Source organism: Festucalex cinctus, chromosome 10, assembly GCF_051991245.1.
Source record: "Festucalex cinctus isolate MCC-2025b chromosome 10, RoL_Fcin_1.0, whole genome shotgun sequence".
Lineage (NCBI taxonomy): Eukaryota > Metazoa > Chordata > Actinopteri > Syngnathiformes > Syngnathidae > Festucalex > Festucalex cinctus.
In genome coordinates this window covers 6,927,570-6,949,369 of record NC_135420.1, presented here as the reverse complement: position 1 = coordinate 6,949,369, position 21,800 = coordinate 6,927,570, and the positions used below count along the sequence as shown (strand labels likewise).

At 40.5% G+C, this 21,800-nt stretch overlaps 1 protein-coding gene across 1 annotated transcript in view; it reads right to left on the bottom strand.

The window, feature by feature from the left end:
* Window positions 1–21,800, bottom strand: part of LOC144027739 (ephrin type-B receptor 1-like) — a 153,790-nt gene that overhangs the window by 106,881 nt on the left and 25,109 nt on the right. Inside the window, exons 2-5 of the mRNA XM_077535534.1 lie at window positions 12,443–12,507; window positions 11,003–11,293; window positions 8,742–8,960; window positions 8,456–8,636 (exon numbers count right to left, since the gene is read on the bottom strand). Coding sequence (XP_077391660.1) covers window positions 8,456–8,636; window positions 8,742–8,960; window positions 11,003–11,293; window positions 12,443–12,507 — 756 coding nt within the window. The remainder of the gene's footprint in view (window positions 1–8,455; window positions 8,637–8,741; window positions 8,961–11,002; window positions 11,294–12,442; window positions 12,508–21,800) is intronic.

Sequence of the window (21,800 nt, the reverse complement as noted above, 5' to 3'; positions counted from 1 at the left end):
CTTGTCAAGGTCATTTATTCAACAACAAGTTCGTACTCACTGGGTGTGTCACCATGGTAACATGGCCTGCCATTAGTCGTCTTCAAAGACACGTCTGTGCCAACGTTTCACTTTCAAAGCTCATTCAAAGATAACTACGAACTGTCGAGACAGCGTTTTCTTTTGCTCTTTTGTATTTATTCATGATGCAAACACATAAGGGAACCAGTGATGGCAAAATGGAGAAAGACCATAGAACCGGAAATGGATGTACTGAGTTGGAAAGTCATACATGTCCCTGCTCTGCTTGCTCAGTGCAATATTGTTGAGCGAGCTGCGTTTAATCTTTAAAGCCTCGTACACACTGCAGAAAGTTAGCTGTGTGGTTATCTTGTCCATGCACCTCAGGAAAAATATTGCCAACTCAACAAGTTTTAACAACGTTGATATAAAAAGAAAAATGTAAGGGAGTAAGTTTGACCAAGTGACTGATTAATAATTACATTCTATTTTAATGATGGAGTTCACTGCATCAATGTATAGTATTAAATGTCCAAGTCTTTTCAATAATAATACACAATCACCACAACATTAAGTGAAGGTCAAGTTAAATCACTATGATTGCCTGGCAACCAGTTCAGGGTGTACCCCGCCTACTGCCTGAAGCCAGCTGGGATAGGCTCCAGCATCCCCACAACCCTTGTGAGGAGCAAGCAGTTAATAAAATGGATGTGTATACATATACATATATAGGTATTGGCAGAACATGCCGATACCATTAATTCTAACACTAATATAGAATTTTGGATGCAACATCTTCTGTCTTGCTCATGCACGACATTCACTGGTATGTGACATGTTCACTGCATGCTGATCTAAGATATTTTTCATGTTGAGGAAAAAAAACCTTAAGTATCGGTATTGTATCGGTATCGGTCGATACTGCAAAGCTGGGTATCGGTATCGGGGGCCAAAAAACGGTATCGGAACAACATACATATATATATATATATATATATTTTTTTTTTTTTGATATAGTTGCTGCATGTGTAGGGGAAAACATTGCTGTTTCACGACTTCTTTAAAAAAAGAAAATGCCACTAAAAAATTTTAATAAAACAGCACAGAGCAGGTGCATGTCAATGTGCAGACATTATCACAATATATCGAGCGGTTCTTCCTCACAGTACATCTGCATGCACCAACTGCTACTTTCCAAAAATACACACAAGAGTGTCACCTTTTACTGAAGATTCAACTGCATTCAAACAGCTCACTGGATAAACAATATGTCTGAGTCAATTCAAGGAGAATTTCTAAGTTTAATGTTGCAAGATTTGGGGATATGTAGAGCTATAGCCAAAAAAGCATGGCTAAATTATGTCCAATCAATCCTAACAACAGTGGAATAAAGCCTGAGCACCCAGAGGGGGGAAAAAAACAAACAAAAGACAAGCCAGATTTGAATCTCAATTTGTAAACATGTTTATTATTTTCCCCAATAAAGAAAATAATTGTAGGTCATTTAAATATACAGTGTTCCCTCGTTTTCCGCTGGGGTTAGGTTCCAAAAAATACCCGCAATAAATGAAATCCGCGAAGTAGTTAGCTTTATGTTTTACAACTCTTATAAATGTTTTAAGGCTCTAAAATCCCCGACCGCACAATTTATACACTTTTCTCATTGAGGCATTTACATGTTCTCACATTTCTCTCTTGTTCAAACATTGACAATGTTCAAACCTTTTATAAATATAATTCATAAATTTTATAAAATGGGTATATTACTGTAAAAAAATATGCAAAATTGCACTTTAAAAAAAAAATCCGCGATACAGCGAGACCGCGAAAAGTGAACCGCGTTATAGCGAGGGAAGACTGTAATCCAAATCAGTGATGGTACAGTAAGTAGCATGGAGGTTTAGTTGTTTGCATGTTTGCCTCAAAGTTCTGAGGTTCTGTGTGGAGTTTCTCCCCTTGCTTGCCTGATATTTCTTCATGTCTATCCATCCATCTATCCATCCATCCATCCATCCATCCATCCATCCATCCAACCATTATCTGAACTGTTTACGAGGGTCATGGGCGTGCAGGAGCCTATCCCGGCTGTCCTTTGGGCAGTAGGCGGGGTACACCCTGAACTGGTTGCCAGCCAATCACAGGGCACACACAGACGAACAACCATTAACAATTATTTACGATGGCTTTTTGTCACAATCAAAAAACATGCATATTTACTAGCCAGGATAACATGAAGCCTTGGAATTCGATCCTGATGGGTCGTTGAAACAGGACTGACATGGCTTGATCTGATTCGCTGTGGATTGGCTCCTAACCATAAAAGGAGCTGAGACCGTACCGACCTGTATTCATCTGATTCGCTGCTGACTGGTCCTAACCATATAGAGAGATTAAAGAGTTTTGACATCCCCTAGTTACAAACCGATTGCATCAGTTCAAAGAAAACCAAACATTAGATATTTGCCTCACAAATCATCAGTTCAAATAAAGTCAACTATCAAACATGATAGTTTAACCCAGGCGTGACCCCAGACATGAGACAAACATTACTCCTGCATGACCCAAGTCATGACAGGACCCACGACAATAACAAGAATAAAATATAGAAAATGGATTGATAGCAAAAAACAGTGATTTTAACTGGGCCAATGTGGCCAGTGCACACATGAAAAATTGCATAATTGGTTGCTTACTAACAACCAGACTTAATTATTTATCACATGAGACATTGGAGGTGAAATGTAACTTCACATTTTCTGTCCTTTCATTTTAATTTACCTTTCCACTTTGTGTCCTTCTCTCCCAGTAGAGAATTGCTCTTGATATGCTTCTTTTATTACGTTCCCTTTACCTTAATACCATATCTCCATTGCTCAGATAGTACAGACCTAATTTGCTCTTTCCTAATTAGGATGTGATGAAACACACTCACTTATCATTTCACCGCGTGACATCACACAAACGCACACTTTTAACAGAAACACACACCAAGAGTATTGCAAACAGACATAGGCACACACACAACGGATTAGTCTCGAGAGAAAATGAGAAATGAGGGGAACTACTTTAGGGAGGAAATGGGGAAAGAGGGCAGATTAAAAAAAAAAAAAGGAGTGCAAATGAGAAACACTAGAGGATGAAGAGTTTCTGTGCCATCTTCACCCGAGTTTTCTTCTGCTGTGGGTTGCTTCCTTGAACAAAAATACATCTGAGAATGTTTCTGGGCTTGTGATTATTCATTCATAAGAAGAAAAGCGAGATTTTAGAGAGACCATTCAGACTGAAATGCGTCAGCCTGTGGAGGCGCATCATTGATGACGTTTAATGGACCGAACAAGGACTTAAACATTAAAAAATAATATGCGGTAGCATGGTTAGCACGTCTGCCTCATATCCAAAGGACAAGAGTTTAAATATCAATTGGAAGACATCTTTGTGTTTTCCCCCTACCCGTTTCTCTAGGTAGGCTACTCCTTTTCAGAATCAGAATTATCATCTATATTTGCCAAATACGTACAGTTGTGCTTGAGATTGGTGTGCAAATTTATGAGCACAACTATAAATGTACAAAAGCTCAATGTCGCTTAATGACCCATAAATGCTATGAATCGTCACCAAAACTCGCATGCACATTTCTGAACATGTCAACTTCAACCTCTGAAAATAACAAAACAATTGCCACAGTATTTGTATTTTATGGGCATTAAACCATTTTCTCATCATAAAGCAGGGGTGTCAAACTCATTTTCGCTCAGGGGCCACATGGAGGAAAATATATTACCAAGTGGGCCGCATCGGTAAAATAACGGTATATAACTTAAAAACGATTGCCGTCAATTATACGCAGATTTTCGCTATTTGTGGGCCAGCCCTAAATTACGGAGCTCAACTGTAATCTATTGTTTAAAAAAATAATACAAATGAAAATGGTAAGCGGCAACACTGAGTTCTGGACGTGTTAAATTGCATTTTGCATATATATTGTTCCCAGAATGCATTGCGTGGCGCAGTTCATGACATTATAAGGACGCTAATCTTTGTCATCTACTTGTGTTACCAGCAATTGAATTTGTGTCATATTTAACACATTTGTCGGTCTATGATTAAAAAAAATACTAAATACAATAATAATAATAATAATAATAATAATAATAATAATAATGATAATAATAATAATAATAATAATAATAATAATGATGATGATAATAATAATAATAATAATAATATAATTAAACAAACCGTAACTTTAAGTTGTGTGTAAAATAATGACATCAAGGACGATTCCCCCGTACAAGTTGCATTGCTCATCCGAGGATTGCTTGTGAAATTGCAAATTTCATATATTTTGATTGTGGCCGGCTGATTAATTAGTCCGACATTACCATTTTTTTAAATTTTTTAACTCTACAAAATCATCTCGCAGGCCGGATTAAACCCCTTTGCGGGCCTGATCCGGCCCGCGGGCCTTATGTTTGACACCCCTGCCATAAAGTGTGCTCATAAGTTTACATACAGCTAGGTTATGTAAATATGCAAACTTTCAAACGCAACTGTAGAAACACACAAGGAAATGTTTTACATGCCAAAGACACACTTTTAAGGTTAACTGAAGACTCTAAATCACAGGTCTCAAACTCCAGTCCTCGAGGGCCGCAGTCCTGCATGTTTTAGAGGTTTCTCTCCTCAAACACACCTGATTCATCAGGAAGCTCTGCAGCAACCTGATAATGATCCTCATTATATGATTCAGCTGTGTTTGAGGAGAGAAACCTCTAAAACATGCAGGACTGCAGTCCTCGAGGACTGGAGTTTGAGACCTGTGCTGTAATGTGTCCAAAAGGTGTGATTGTGAGTCGTTAGTCTCTATTATGTGTCTTGTGACTGACGAGAGACAAGTCCAGTATATCTTGCGCCTCTCACCTGAAGTCAGCCGGGATTAGCAATGATCCATGTACGTTATTGACAAGTACAGCAGCTCGATACTGAATTGCCACCATGTTACAGTGAGTATTTTCATTAATGCATCATTGAATAACATCTACTACAGTACAAGGAAAATGCAATGCATTGTCTGTATAGGTTGCTCAGCTATTGTCTAGACACAAAGTGAATCTACCATTTAACCATTATTTGGACTTGGCAGAGGCCAACAGAGGAGAACTGAGGTGCAAGGACCCTCTTGAAATTGCCTTGTGCGTTCTCATTATTTATTTTTTATTTTTATAATTCTGGCAACCAAGTCACTTTTTGACGTGCGTTAACATGCTCACAAACTCTCCAAACTTTGCAAACACAATGTACATATCCCCCCCAACCAAAAAAGATGATAAGCTCCATCCGGAGACTGACACAATTACTAATTGCCACTAGTGTGTCTGTGTAAGACAAATTTTGCCATAAATGTCCATCATGACAGAATATTAATGAAGGATCTAGGCTGTAACAGACACTGATATAGTCAGCAGTTATGGTGATAATGTATTTCAGGGCTTTGACCCATTTCCAGGACTCGTGTCTGAACTAAACTCCTCCAAAGAAATTCATGCGATCGCATGAAATCTGCAACAAATCTGAATCAGGTATTGCAGTTACATCAACACCATCACTACAATTTTGCTGCCAAGTGGCTTGTGGCCATTTCCAGTGTGAATGTAGCTGAACTGTATGCATTCAAATCAAAGTAGCATTTATCAGCTTTGTCACATTTTAGCCTGTGTGGATACAGGTGCAGTACAAAAGAGTGTTGCTGAGTTTTATTTTAGGATACTTAAAGCAGCTATATGGAAGATTTAAAATTTCAAATCGCTACTGCCACCTGTGGCCGAAAACAACCTGCACGCTCGTACACTTGGACGTGCGCGACCTGGGCTCTTCATATCAAATTAAATTATGTTTTCAGAGGTATGTTATACAAAGCCGACCACTTCACGGAATGAGACTCTCGATCCCCACTGAACCATTGATGTCCACGGAACGTGCAGATCATATTATCAGATCATATCTGTGCTGTACTCCAAAACCATGTGCAAATTACGTCAATTAATTGGATCTCATTCCGACGTCAATATGCAGTTACATATTGTAGTCACCCCGTTCGACGGACGTCAACCTGATTCAAGTCATTATTAGTTTGTCGCCTCGTGGTAAGTGTCATTGTGCATTAGCCGAAAGGTGGGCCGCCATTTATGGAAATTGACGATTGAGAAAAACATATAGACTGCTTAGCGGGATATGGCCGTGAATGTTATCGCCATTCAGTAGTAGTGTTTACATTCCGCTAGCATGATGTAGCTACAATAGGCAGTCGTCAAAGAGGAAAATAATGCAACATTTAGCCCGATTGAAAGGCTGCGGAATGGAACGTCTGTTCTTCATAAAGTCATTCTTTTCTATTTCCTTCAATCTTGCCGCCCCTTTCATGCTAAATGTTGCCGTCTACCTCCTTTCACCCCAATAGTTACGACCGAGAAGTGATCGATCTTGAGGTTACTGCTATTTGAAAACAACACTTTTTTTTTTTTTTTACTCGTTTCTTACCTTTTGGAGTAGAAAGAAAGCCAGCTGTGAATCACTTTTCTAATCCAAGTCCGATTCAGCTCTCTCCACCTCTGAAATGTCAAACCGATGTTCACTCTCATTCTTACCCGGCATCGGTCACTATCATGTTTAGTTGTTTTTTTTTCGTGGCACTTGACATTTTAATTTTTTTTTATGTTTTTTTTTTTGTTTTTTTTTTAAAGCAGCCTTCCGCAGAGTAAAGGCCTCAGTATGCTTCTGCGAGAGGCTCGCGTCGAGGCGTCACGTTGGAGCTCCGCTCGTGCGTTTGCCTTCCGACTTGTGCGCAATACACATCTGTGTCTGCTGGAGTTTCACACCAAGTCCCGCTGTCGCTATGGCTGGGCCGCCACAGAGTGGCGATTCCTCTGCATTTTATGACGGATTCAGGAAGTTCAATTTAATTCAGAAACACGAAACAAAGCCGGGGGGAGAGTAAGTTCATCACCGTGGCAATTAATTATTGCCAATTTGCACCGGTGTCGGCCGTAAACTCGCCAAAACACAACAGCCGTGCGCTTAGCGAACACAGTTTTTTTTATTATTATTTTTTTGTTATTGTTGTTTTCCGCCTCTCGTCCCAGGCACATATCCACATGCACAGCCGTCGTCTCCGAGCAGGAAGTCGATTTGCGCCGCCAGTTGCCTTCACGGAAACTATCTGGGCGGGGGGCAGGGAGAGAGAGAGAGAAAAAAAAGAAAAAACGCCATCGAACGGACCAATCAGAAGCGAGCGACGCCCCGCCATCAACGTGCGTCCAAGGATTGGCGACGTGTGCACGTCGGCCGGCCACGAGCGACGCAGCACTTAAAATTCATGGCTCGCGTCGATCATGTGATCGACGGCGCTCATCGACGCGAGAGCAAACGTGGAGGCATAAATTAGGCTTAACAGCGGGTGTCTGGGGCAGCGAAAATCTGTACTTGTTCCGTCTTCACGACGACAGTAAACCAACGGACGAGAACGCGCATGACGTCACATCCGCAGACAGAGGGCGGGAAATTCGAAGGACTCGGACCGTACGCCTCCTAAAAAATATTGGCCAGAGGCTTGTAGGCGTACCCATTGTGAACAGCTAAGATGTTGATCTACTAATTAGAATATGTTTTAGTCATAAATGGTCAAATAAAAAGGCTATTGTTAAGATATTTTTGGGGGAAGTCCTCCATATAGTAGCTTTAATGACTTACTGTGACATGTGGTGCTTAGACACAGAACCCTTACTCTACTGTATGTTACACAGCCATGTCCACAAAGAGATCTCAAATGACTCAAACTGATGATTATATTTATCAAAGTGGTTTGCTCTTACGGCAGCTGTATGTGTGTTGAAGCCAGCAAAAGTCTTGGCTGCTATTCGTAATCATTAATTGATATTTATTCACTGTGTTGTTCTACATTTGCGACAAAATGAACATGTGCTGGTATGCTCATTATAAAAGCAATTAATATAGACAACAACACTCAATGGTCCATCCATCCATCCATTTTCTTGACCGCTTATTCCTCACAAGGGTCGCGGGGGCTGCTGGCGCCTATCTCAGCTGGCTCTGGGCAGTAGGCGGGGGACACCCTGGACTGGTTGCCAACCAATCGCAGGGCACACAGAGACGAACAACCATCCATACACACAAGCACACCTCGGGACAATTCAGAGCGCCCAATTAACCTTCCATGCATGTCTTTGGAATGTGGGAGGAGACCGGAGTACCCGGAGAAGACCCACGCGGGCACGGGGAGAACATGCAAACTCCCCTCAGGAAGGTCCGAGCCTGGACTCAAACCGGAGATCTCAGAACTGGGAAGCGGACGTGCTAACCACTTGACTACCGTGCCGCCCACACTCAATGGTATATTCTTTAAATATGGATGTTTTTTTGGCCTTATAAAAAGATTCACCTCTGCACAGGTTGTCGTTGTCTGGTTCATAACCCGCCTTACAGCTGCAACTTCCAATGGGTACCATCCACTCGCCATCGCCATTACAGTAAAGCTTTATGGGCACATCCACTTCCTCTGCATTGGGGATACAACTTCCTCTGGCAATGACAAGTGATGTGGATTCTGCTCCGGTAAGTGTCTGGAAACATTTCAGAACATATATTACAAAATACATATCTAGGAACAGTACACTCAACTATGTCACCAAAGACACTTCTAAAGAGCAACCGTGTCCATTCCGTACCTCTGGGAAGTAAGCAAAGTTCTGAACGATGCTGGGACACTTTTTGTAGAAAACTCTGACAGCAAGGAGGGACATGCAGGCTCCCAGATCCTGGAAAGCCAAATGGAACCCTTTTCCTTTGGACAATGGGCCGAAACTTCGAACTTCTGTGTTCACTTTCATCAACCTCCCACCAAAATCAACTTGGGAGAAACTCTCATCTGCTGCAATGGTGTCCACCTATTCCACAGGAAAGATCATGAGAACCAGTAAAAGTATTAAATACTGTGCAGGTCCAATAGCTCCTTAAAAAAATGACTTTTCCAATACAGAGTACATGATGGAAGCAAAATGCAGTCAATGCAATGGTAGCAGCGGCGAGGTTGTGTCAGCATTCAATTTATTGTGAATTTACAACTGCTGGCGACAACTGCAGCTGACTTTAGATACAAATACAAGGTAACACACACAAACGGGAACTTTTTAACAATCCAATAAAACCAAGAGTGATGTCAGTAAAATATTTTATTCATAGCAATTGAAACCTTAAAACATGTCATTTACAATCAAACAATGATGGAATTCTAAGCTATCCCAGCTGAGATGTTGCAGCGGTCAATGAGGAATCTCAACAGCGGATTTCAATGGATTTGTGCAGGAGTGTCATCCACAGGACGTAATTAAAAAAAAAAAAAGAAAAAGAAAATTCTACATTATTTCTTAAATGGCATTTTTAAGGATTCAATTACTAATATATATATATATATATATATATATATATATATATATATATATATATATATATATATATATATATATATATATATATTTTTTTTTTTTTTTTTTTTATATTTGTGCCGTAGAGTTATAATAAAATAATTGAGAAGTCTATAGTGAGTTAGCTGGAATCAGTTGCGTTGGCCATTTACCGCGCAATTAGTTCATTATGGACGTCTACTCCATGCTCCTTGCAAGTGTTTTCATCTTGTTTTTGTGTAAAAACAGCTGAAAGTGTATCAATGAATGTGGCTCTCCTTTTTTTTTCCACTTCACTGGAGTGGTGGCATATGTGAAGCTCACTCCTTAGTCAAATTTTGGCTCACAGAACAAAGCCAACTTTTATGCTGGGGCACTCACCGTCACAAGCTTCGTGGTAAACATGTCTACATCAACAAAAATCTCACCAAACAAAATGCTGACATCGCCAAAAAGGCGCGACAAATGAGAAAGAATGGACTTATCGAAAGCACGTGGACAAAAGACTGCCGAATTTTTATTCAAACTAAAGGTAACTATGGTCAACAAAAAACACGAATCGTGAAAAGAGTGGAAGAATTGGCGGAGTTTGAGAGACATCAACAACAGTAACTCATATCACTAATTACTCAACACTGGAGTTGTATATGATTACTTGCTGACATTGCCAAGGCTAACTCTTGTTAATACAACTGCATAGATAACATGTATTGCTGTTCCAGTATGAATCTAAATATTGTCTGGCTCTAATTCCGTTTGGACATTTGTTGTAACAATCAAGGCTACATGATAGGCTGTATTGTGGCTACAATGAATCTGCTGTCAATACGCAAAATGGGGTTGTTGGTCTGGTGCCTGGAGTGCGGCTGGCGTGAGCCACTCTGCTGGATGAACTGGACTTGGTAGCGCTCAGGAGTCCTCTATCAACAACTACAAGTAGCAACAATGGTGGCTGAGCTGACCGGAATTGAGGCAAAATTGCTTGAAAGCAATGGGCTGAATGCAAGCTGAACTACTATTGGAAGCCACAACATGTGTGAAAGCTGATCCAAGGTCAGCGAAGACGCTACTGGTGAACGAGAAAAAATGCGCTTGCCTTGGCTGCTCGCCTGGTGGGGGGGGCTACTGGTGTTGTCTGGGGACCGATTCACCAGTTCCAAATGACTGGGACTAGCTGCAATCTACACACGGACATTCAAGATGAACTGAGCGAGCAGTGTCTGGGATAGTATGGGATGGATAACGATAAAAATCAATGACTATTCTAAACAATGTATATGACTGATGCGTTATAATAATGGATCGATGGGGACGGGTCTCGAATAAGCCATCAGCTTCCACCCGTCAGCCCTTCTTTCGGATGTCAATGTTGCAAATGATGTGATGTGATTGATGTAGGCTGTAATGTGTGAAAGGAAAAAATGACTAAACTAAACTAAACTAAACTAAACTCTCAAGTCGAGGTACCATTGTAGTATCGTTAATGATGCAATATCTTATTGCTACCACAAGTTCTCGGTAGTTACCTTAAGAAAGGGGGCATTTGTCCAATATTCCACCCCTCTGATCCCCTCTGACACAGCCCTGTCTGTTTCCAGGTAGTAAAGGTTGAACGTCTCTTTGCAGGAGCCAAGGACACTGGGGATTGAGGCACAATCTCGAACAGTGAAGCGTATTTCCACATAGATGCGCAGCGCTGCCCGTCTGTCAACGTATGTGGTGAGGAGCCAGTTGTTCTGGCTGGGCTCGAACACATTGCACACTTGATACGTCCTGATGGTGTTGAGGTTCTCATCGTAGCCACTCACCTCCTCCCACTGCCGGAAATGTTAGTGTGTGAAACAAGCGGGCGGGGGGTCAGGGGGTTGGAATGAGTGTGCAGAGAAAGAGAGATTCAGATTCAAATGAGTCATCTCTTCATCGGCATATTTTTGTCTTTTCTCATTTTTGTCTTGTGCCAGGTTGTGCATCTACTATCAGCAATACACAATTCAAACACACACAACTCATCACCTTATCTGAAGCTGACTTTATTTAATTGGACAACATCTCATGAGGTCACTGAAGGTGTAGTGACACTCGCCTGACTTGCATGCAGGTTGTGTGGGTTCAGGTCACAGTGTGAATGGTTGTCTCTCTCTATATGTGCCCTGTGATTGAGCGACAACCAATCCAGGGTGCAGCCTGCCCAATGCCAGCTGAGATATGCTCCTGCTCTCAGTGACTTTGAGGATAAGAAGATGGATGTGCTGTGGCTGTATTTGTGTTTTTCTTTTTATAAACTACAGATGGAACATTAAGTAATGTAGGGAAAAAGTTAGAGTGGAGAAACACTTAAAATGTTTTGAGGGACTTCCATATTCAATGTCACTATGGTCATATTATATATCTTGTAGCTTGTAAACGTGAGTGATGCTGTGTTCGCAAGTTTACCATTTCCAGCATCCTGGCCACAGATATTTATGATCCTGGCATCATCAATTCTGTTTGTTGGAGATTTTAGTCTTATCCGCTCCCTCATCTACTAACTTCACAACAAGATGAAATAAAACTCAAGCACCTGGATGCTAAATGCCAATGTAAAGACAGACCCTGTACAGTTTAAATTACAAAAGACTTCTGTTTACGGATGTATTGTTCTATTTATTTATGATTGCAATTATTGTGCTTTATGTTTTATTTTACAGGAATTGGCTACAGCTGGGAGGCTGTGAAAAATGCTCTACAAATGTTGAGCTGAGTTGAGCTGATACTTTACTTTTTTTTTTTTTGTAATCAAAATAAAACAATGTTTTCCAGGCATATATTTGTAATTTATTTACATATCATGCTAGCATTATTATAATACTGCTAATCCTGATTCATCTCAATAATGGACCACCTTGAAGTGCATTTAAACTATTTACCTTAAACCTACTCATGCTCACATATGAATCTTAAAAATAAATGTAAAAAATGCTTCATACTCCATTGGCAGGGAATGATATCCAGCCCAGCTCAGCCGTTGCTGTCCTTGTATCCATCACTGTATCTGTCACACAAAAAGAGGACAGGAATGGAGATTAGGAATAAGTTTAGAATTGAAGCTCATTTGATTTGCACATTTGAACTGTATGCCACTGTAAAAAGAATTATTTATGATGTATTGTAAACACTATTGCTTACTTATAAATATTGGGGTAGATTCACAAAAGGTTTGCGTAGCCTTTGTGCTGCTCTAACCAGTAAAAATGGAGCAATCCGGGAGCGCCTAATTCACTAAACACACGCAGATGGGGAAATCCGTCACTAAGTGTGCTGCCAACCAGATTGCGCCGGTGTTATTTGCGCGTATGTAAATTAGGTAATTTTCATACGTTTGCCGCATATTATGACCTGCCCAAAGCAAATGAGACTCATTGATATACAGCGTCTAATTCACTAACGCCAGCGCAAATAGCCACACGGAGTTTGTGTGATGCAAATAACGTTTATGAAAAGCATGTATAAACCTGCCGCACCCTCGCTTCTGGGATCATGACAGCAGTGCATGGCATGGTGCATGTCCTTCTCTAGCTGATCATGCAGAGAGGAGAGAGAGAGAGAGAGAGAGAGAGAGAGAGAGAGAGAGAGAGAGAGAGAGAGAGAGAGAGAGAGAGAGAGAGAGAGGGAGAGAGAGAGAGAGAGAGAGAGAGGAGACCATTTTCCTATTTTTTTTTCTTTTTCTTTTTATGACGTAACCTGGGCTGATCGGCATAGGTGGGGTGTAGGGGGTGGGGGTGGGGGAGGTGTTATTACACGCGGCGCACATTGCTCCGCCTCGTCTGCGCAGCCGCAGACAGAGAGAGACAGGAGGAGGAGAAAACAGGAGAGGAAAGGACAGCACACAAACGCAGTTTGTACAAGATGAGCCGAAAACGCAGTAACATTTGGAGACATTTTAATTGGTTAAAGTCAGATGAGAGAAGGAACCGGATAAGCCGAGTTGATATGTTTTGTTTGTTTTTTTATTGTTTTATTTATTCATTTATTTATTTATTTATTATTTTTTATTTATTTATTTTTTTATACAAATTTAAACTAAAGCAAGGTCTTTTATCCTGGACCGTGGTGAGTAGCTAATGTTTGTTTTGTTCGCTGCTGCTGTTGCAGTCATTATTTTTGTTATTTGGTTGTTATTTTGATTGTTGTTGGTTGAAGTTTTAATTTTGTTTCTTGTTTATTGTATGGAGCCTATTAATTTATTCAATAAAATGAGAAAAAAATCCTTTCTTTGCTTGATAATTGTTGCTATTTGCAGTCAGTAGAGTGCAATATTTAGTTCACCAAGTCATTTATCAAAATGTATGGTAAATTTGTCGTAAATATTTAAAAGAAAAGCTAAAGTTAAAAGAGCCGTTTGAGAGCCAAAAAGAGTCGGCTCTTTTCACTGAGCCAATCCAAATGAACCGGCTCATTGAAAGAAGCCGAAAATCCCATCACTACTGGCTCTAGATCTAGGGACATGGAATGTCCCAACTCTGGCAGGGAATGACCTCGGGCTTGTGTGTTAGGTCAAGAAGCTCCGCTAGACATCATCGGGCTCGCCTAAAAACAAAACTTGGGCTTTAGTACCCAGTGTTTTTCCTCTGTACAAAATTTGGAGGCGGCCACCACCACCTAATTTGCTCGCCACCTCCAGCCTGAGTGACTATCGCTCAACACAGCTGGAGCGCTCCAGCTGTGTTTATTGAGCTCGGCAGCAACGTATTTTAACTGCAGTTGCAGCGTTGCGTCATTAAGGAGACGCTATATCAACAGCAGTGGACCGAAAAGACCTGACGCAACAATTGAAGAAGAAACAGCCCCCAAACAACACTCGGGGAGTTTTGCATGCCTGCAGCGAAATTAATTATGACGGCAATATTTCATCCACGGTCGAAATGCAAAATGTTTGTAGTCTGTATATATTGTGCATTTTTGACAATGACGCTGGCTGGCTGTCGGGCGTCTGTCTGGTTGTCCTGCTGGTAAAGCTGGAAATAGATTTTTCATCTATATGTGAAAGCTTCTGTGCATTTGATGGGCTGTACTTTAAGATGCTGCCACATCATGCAAAGGGAATTCATATTTTGAATCCTGGAAAAAAAAACAGTGGCCAATACTTCTCATTTGTGAAATGTTATGGCAGAACCGTTTTAATGAATGAATACTTCAACATGATAATAGTCATATTCTTATTGGAACTATTATTATCATCATCATCATCATCATCATATTATTATTATTATTATTATTATTATTATTATTATTATCATCAGCAGCATATTATTATTATTATTATTATTATTATCATTATTATTATTATTGGAACATGGGAGTATTATATGTTACCTGTAAAAAAACAAAAACAAAAAAAATGGTCAGTTAATTTACAGAATACATGCATATCATGGTGCATGGTCAGGATTAGGGATGTTTGATACCACTTTTTTTCAGACCGATACTCAACTCACCGGTACTGATACCAAATACTGATACCATTAGTAAATAAATTTCCCCATCCAATAATGCCAAAAATATCAAAATGTGTACATAGAGTATAAATCAGTCGTAGGGAACCCTGGTCCTCGAGAGCCCCTACCCCGCTTGTTTTCCATGTCTCCCTCCACCAACACACTTGATTCATGAACAAGAACTTTATCAGGCTTCTACAGAGCTTACTGATTAGCTGATCATCTGAGTCAGTTGTGTTGGAGGAGGGACGGCCAGGACAGTGCCTCTCGAGGACCAGGGTTCCCTATCACTGGTATAAACTCACTGGCCATTTAACTCATTCATAATATAAGAATGTATAGTTGTCAATTATATATATTTTTTGAGCGGGGATAATGAGGGAGAATCTGATTATGCTCCACTGTAAATGTCAAACTTGGAAACAAATTTACTGATGCCCAACCACCGGTAGATGACATCCTTGCCCCATTTTATACGAAATAAAAACAGTTTCAGAGTCCATGGAAGTAATGGCTGCTTTTTGTGCAACCTACATTTTTCTACTGTAAAAGAACGGGACGAGGCAAAAAGGAGGGAGTCTATTCTGTCATTTGGTAGATTTGGTTTATATATATTTATTGAACGTAATATCGCGTGGCATGGGTATTGAAAATTTCAAAATTTTCTAAAATGGCTGTTAGGGATGTAATGATAAGCGCAATATCGTCATCGGCATGATCACTTTCATTTAAATGCAACACAGCTGTTAAAAAAAAGTCGGGTTGATTTCCATTTGTGCAGTTCTAGCACCCTCTCGTGGTTAGTTTTTTAGTGCAATTTAATTTCATTTGGGATGTTTTGGCCCTTCTATGTTTTCAAATCTACACTAATTGTCAGATGAAGGGGAAATGTAATATGCATGTGAAGCAAGTCAAAATGACATGCAACCTTTCGTAAATAAAACAATGGTGAACGGACATCACATTGAGAGGTGGCCGCAAGGAAACAAGCCACTTGATTCTTCACATGCCTTCCTCCTCCTGCGTTTGTTCATGCTGTCACCCTGCTTCTCATTATCTCCCTTCCTCCTCACACCCTCCCCACCTTCCTCCTCCCCTTCACTCTTCTTCTCTGTCTTTTATCCGCCCCCTTCACTTTGGGTGTTTCTTTTTTTGTCAGCGAGCTCGCCTAATTACAGCAGAATCCGCTTTTTTCAGCTCTCCCTTGAGAATGAAGGTCGTTTGGGGAAATGAAATGCTTGTCACACGGAATGTATTCCACTATCAGAAATCACAGAGCAAAGCTTATTCAAACAGTAACAATTGTCACCATCCAATTTGTAGCTTCAGTGCGTTCAGTGGTGTCTTGTCAACAAACTGTGAAGAAAAACAAAAACAAAACTAAAATATATTGCTAATCTTCTTGGTATTCATTCAGTTCTTGGTATTCTCCTGGGTCGTTCCAAATGTCTTTGTAGCTAGTGTACAAAGAACAGGCCTAAAAGATTCATAGTACATTTTCAACATTAAAAAATCATAGAAGTAGGCCTACTACATATTACCAATTCTCAAAGAGGACTTTGGATTCAGGGCTTGGCAAGGAGAATAAGAATCTGTATTTATTTCTTATGCTGCTAATATTCCTATGCAACCATGCAGTACCATTCTAGTGAAGATTTGGCTAAAGGTGGACAACACACAAGAATTAATCACTACTCAGCTAATACTATTAGTGCTGCCGCTTTCCATGGTGCTTTTTCGAGAACCTGGTCATCCAGGGTTACATATAAGGCAGTAGCGAATGGATGATGTAGAACACAATGGTCAAGCAGACATACACTATTGGCTATTGTTGACACTACACAACAGCAAATGTCAACTTGTTAATATTACCTAAATGTTGCTTGGTGCTGCAAACATGTTAATCAAGTCTCTCCTGCAACAATCTGTTGCAACATCCAATCAGCAAACCGCAAACGTAACATCATTAAAGCAGGACAAATGTGTGGAAGAGTAAACACACGGACTTAGAGTAAATAGTAGCGATTGGCCAGACCGACTTCGTTCAAGAAAGTGGGTGTGGCTTTCAGGTGAAGACCACCCCAAATCCGAGCTTAATGTGTATTGCAGTTCAATTGAGCTTGAATTTACAAGCATTCAACTAAATATTGTATGGGTAATCATGTTTAAATGGCGACAAGTCTAATGAGATTAAAATGCAGCCTTGTGTTTCATGGTCTATAGGCTAGTGTGACTGCTCATCATTCTAATTAACAGCACACACCTCTTTGTGCAGAAGAGGCAATACTAACACCAGCCTAATTACTTTTGACAAATTGGACCGCACCTTCTGAATCTATGCTGTGCCACCACATAAAATAAAAACCATGTAATCATGGAAAAAAAACAGGTAAATCTGTACGGTACAAAAACACTTCGAAATGCTGTTAAAAGCTTGTTGAGGCCTGCAAACTGACACCAAACTGCTTCCATAACAGCTGCTGAATTGAATCCTTTTTCTGGGTGTGATCTACTGCTGCTGCTGCAAATGGTAAGGTCAGATCTCGCCTTGGATGACCCCACCAAGGCTGCGTTCAGACTGCAGGCACATCTGACTCCAATCGGATTCCTCCTCAAATCTGATTTTTCGGGCTGACCGTCCAGACTGTTTTTAGCAAATGTCCAAATCCGATTTAATAATGTTAATAATGAGCCACATTATTGACCCATCTGACAGGTTGCTGTATCAACAACGACAAACGGAGGTGGCGCCCAGCGCATGTAGAGTTTCACGTCATGTGATGCTATTTACTGCTCCGGACTTACCGTTCCTTGCTTTACAAGAAACAAGAAAAGAACATAAACAACTGAAAATCCTTGGTCAATTGTCTTTAGTTGACCTTAATTGAATTTTTTGTGCCTTAGGTTATTTTCCTTATCCTTATTGGGGTTTTTTGTTTTGTTTTTTTCCCCCCATTTATGTCAAATTGTTGTTTGATTTTTGTTTGCGTTTATGTTTTTGTTATGTGCTGAGAGGTTTGGATCTCAAAGGCGCAGACACAAATAAGGTTTTATCTATTTATTCACATCGAGAGGCAGAAACTCTGCGACGCTGTACACAGGAACAGGTGGACAATAACCCGACAAAGAACACACACTCCTCAGACAGCTTATATAGAGAATCTCTCAAACTCATCATAGAGCGTGGCAAGACATCGTATGACATGAAGCTCTCCTATTGGCTGTCGACCCATACATCACACAGTACCAAAGATTCCTGACACCACACACATCATCTAAAGGATTAATCCTAAAACTCACACAGCCTAAAAATAGTTGAAACTATATAATGGTTATATCACGGTTACATCAATACAAAACAGACACTTGACCTCACGGTCGCGAACCCAACTTAACAGGAATGAACTCAAACATCACTTCAGTTCAAACTTGATGATGGCCACATAAAACAAAAACATCTCATAAGACAAAACATCAGTCATCACTCAAACATCACTCCTTCATAAATGTTAAAAGCAGAGTTTCAATAAATACGAAAAAAATTACCATTCCTCGCATGCGGTTTTCTTTTCTTTTTCTTTCTTTCTTTCTTTCTTTCTTTCTTTCTTTCTTTCTTTCTTTTATTTTATTTTTTTTACTGACCATATTTCTATGGCTACGGCCGGGCACTAATAATTCGCTATTCATAATATTATAATAAATTATATTTATTTACTTCCGGGTCATCTCGCTCGGATAGGATTCAAGGACTTAAATATAAATGCACTGTTCATAATTACGTCCGTGGTTATGATAGGAAAATAAATTTCCTCGGCACAGAAGAAAATCTTATGTTTGAGCATGGTGTTCATTATGGACAATCCGTGCGAGCACAGAAGTCCAATAACAGAACACCGCTCTGGTTCTGATCAGGGGGGACCGTTCCTCCCAATCAAGCAACTTCAGGTCTCACTGTCATTGCCCATGTGAGCATTGAAATCCTCCAGCAGAACGATGGAGTCCCCAGGGGCAGCGTTTTCCAGCACACCCTCCAAGACTCCAAAAAGGGTGGGTACTGCTGTTTGGTGCATAGGCCCAAACAACAGTCAAGACCCACCCGAAGGCGAAGGGAGGCTGCCCTCTCGTCTACTGGGGTGAACCTCAACATACAGGCGCTAAGCCAGGGGGCAATAAATATGCTCATATATATATATAAAACTGTACTTATGCATTAAACATTTTTTAAGTTTTGACTGATTTAAGGCACTACGCCATGGATTCAATGCCTTATAAGACTTTTAAAGGATCTTAAGGAATCCTGCTGAACTGTCAAAGTAACATAGAAGATGTCACATGACCTTCAGAATCTCCTCTTCCACCTGCATGTGTACAAGGAATGAATGTTTGATCAAATGTACACATTTTGGGGGGAAATTCACATTGCCTATCACACCTGCAGCATTTCTTGAAACATTGCTTTCTTAACAGTGTCAAATGGCTGCATCTCTCTCACTATAAAGCAATTAACACTATCTGAGAGGTGTTGGAACTGCAAACTGTCATGAAATGGAAGGCCCAGAGTGTTTTTTTTTTTGTTTTCAGTTGAAGAAATTTGGTGGGATGGTTGTGTTTTTCAATGGATTTTGAGGTTTGTTGTGTTGCCATAAAAATTCCACATGTGAACTTATGGAACTAATTGTAAATAAACTAATAAATTGGAACTAATTCTATTTGTGATACTTAAGTTTACGTAATGGTACACCCACAGCCGTTGAAAAGCTTAGCTTTAAATATGCTATCTTCTTTCTCTTTGCATTGAAGCTGTTCCTGAGGTCTGTCTTTATGAGAGAGAGAGAGAGAGAGAGAGAGAGAGAGAGAGAGAGAGAGAGAGAGAGAGAGAGAGAGAGAGAGAGAGAGAGAGAGAGAGAGAGAGAGAGTGAGAGAATCCTGCCTCCTACAGTGGTTAGCATGTTGACTGTCAGGAGAGGGAATGAAGCAAGCACTCCTGAATGATATTCAAACAAACATGAATGTGAATGACAAAAAATTATCATGTCAATTTTATTCATCTAACGCTAAGTCAATATAGTAATCATGAGAGGCCTAATGGGGTATACGCCACAGATGACACACACACACACACACACACACACACACACACACACACCCACACACACACACACGCCTATGCTATTTCGGGTTACTGTTTTTTGTTTTGTTTTTTGTTTTTTGTGTAAAGCACTTTGAGTTGTTTTTGTACATGATAAGGTTGTTGTATGTGGTCTGTTATGTTGTGGATGAGGTGGGACCCAAAGGTGGACATGACTTGGCATGGCGTGAAGACTTGGCAGGACGTGAAGACTTGGAGAAACGTAGAGACTTGGGGAAACAAAGAGACTTATGGAAACGTGGAGACCTGAGGTGATGTGGTGATTTGACCAGACGTAGAGAACTTTGACAGACGTCGTGAAACTTAACCAGACGTAGAGAACTTTGACAGACGAAGTGAAACTTCAGACCGTGGAATAAACTAGCAACTAAGCTTAGGCACCAAGAAAAGACCAGGTATATTCTACACCAGGGGTTGTGTTTGTTTCACGCGGGTGTGGGAGCATTGTGTAGACCAGGGGTCTCCAAGTTGGGTCCTTGAGAGCCCCTATCCAGCCTGTTTTCCATGTCTCTGTCCTTCAGCACAGCTGAATCTAATGATCAGCTAATCAGCAACCTTTGCAGAAGCCTGATAAAGATCTCGATCATGAATCAGGTGTGTTAGTGGAGAGAAACATGGAAAACAGGCTGGATAGGGGCTCTCGAGGACCCAACTTGGAGACCCCTGGTCTACACAATGCTCCCACACCCGCGTGAAACAAACACCACTCCTTTATACCAACACTAACAACACACAGCTGGGAAACACGGCAGGCAGGGGGAACCAATTTGCAACACACACCGGGAAGGGACGACACACGCAGGTGGACAAGGTTAACAATAACGGGAGACAAACCGGACAAAAGATGATAAACACTCAAAAACTAAACAAAATCCCAACCCCACCGAACTGAAACATAACATGGTCAGTGTTTAATAACAGAGAGCAGAGACAGACAATACAGCGTTCACTCTGGACTGATGCTCAGGTGTCGTTTAAAAATCCAGATTTTCCACACCCAGACCCCCTTAGTAACAAGAGTTACCCCTTGTACAAAATTAGAGAGTCTCATCCATTACATTCTACATCAGTTAATAGGCTCACCTTGATCTGATCACCTTGAGTGTATTCAGCAGTTTTAAAACACATTGTATCAGCAGAAAATAAGCATAACTTTAAAACACTGAGGAGAAAAACACGATTACGCTCCATCAGCAAGACAACTGCATTTTACAACATGATTTGAAGATTTCACGTGTTTTCATTGTGATTTTTTGATCCGTTCTAAATGCTGTAACAATACATGGTGGAACAAAGTAATGGAATCATAAATGGTATAAGGAAAAAAGCGGAGCAAACAAAAATGTACCAAACTGTGTGGCTGCAGTGAATGGGGTGCAAAAAGTGTAATGGGCACGGCAGTGCATAATCAATGTTTGTTGGTTTGATATGGGGCTTATGGGAGGATATTAAAGGATATAAGAGGATCTGAGAAAAAAGGCATAGAGGAGAGGCATGGCATTTTTGTGATATTTTGACTTAGCAAGCATACGTGTATTAAATTGCCTTTTTGCTTTGATGAAGACTGGCTGACCTGAAAACATGTGGAGGTGAACCAGGACCTATCCATTTTCTTGGGCTAAATTGTGATAGAGTATACACGCTAATAATACCAAATGTAAAATTCTTGTTTAACTTTTCATGTCATGTAGTTCATGTCTA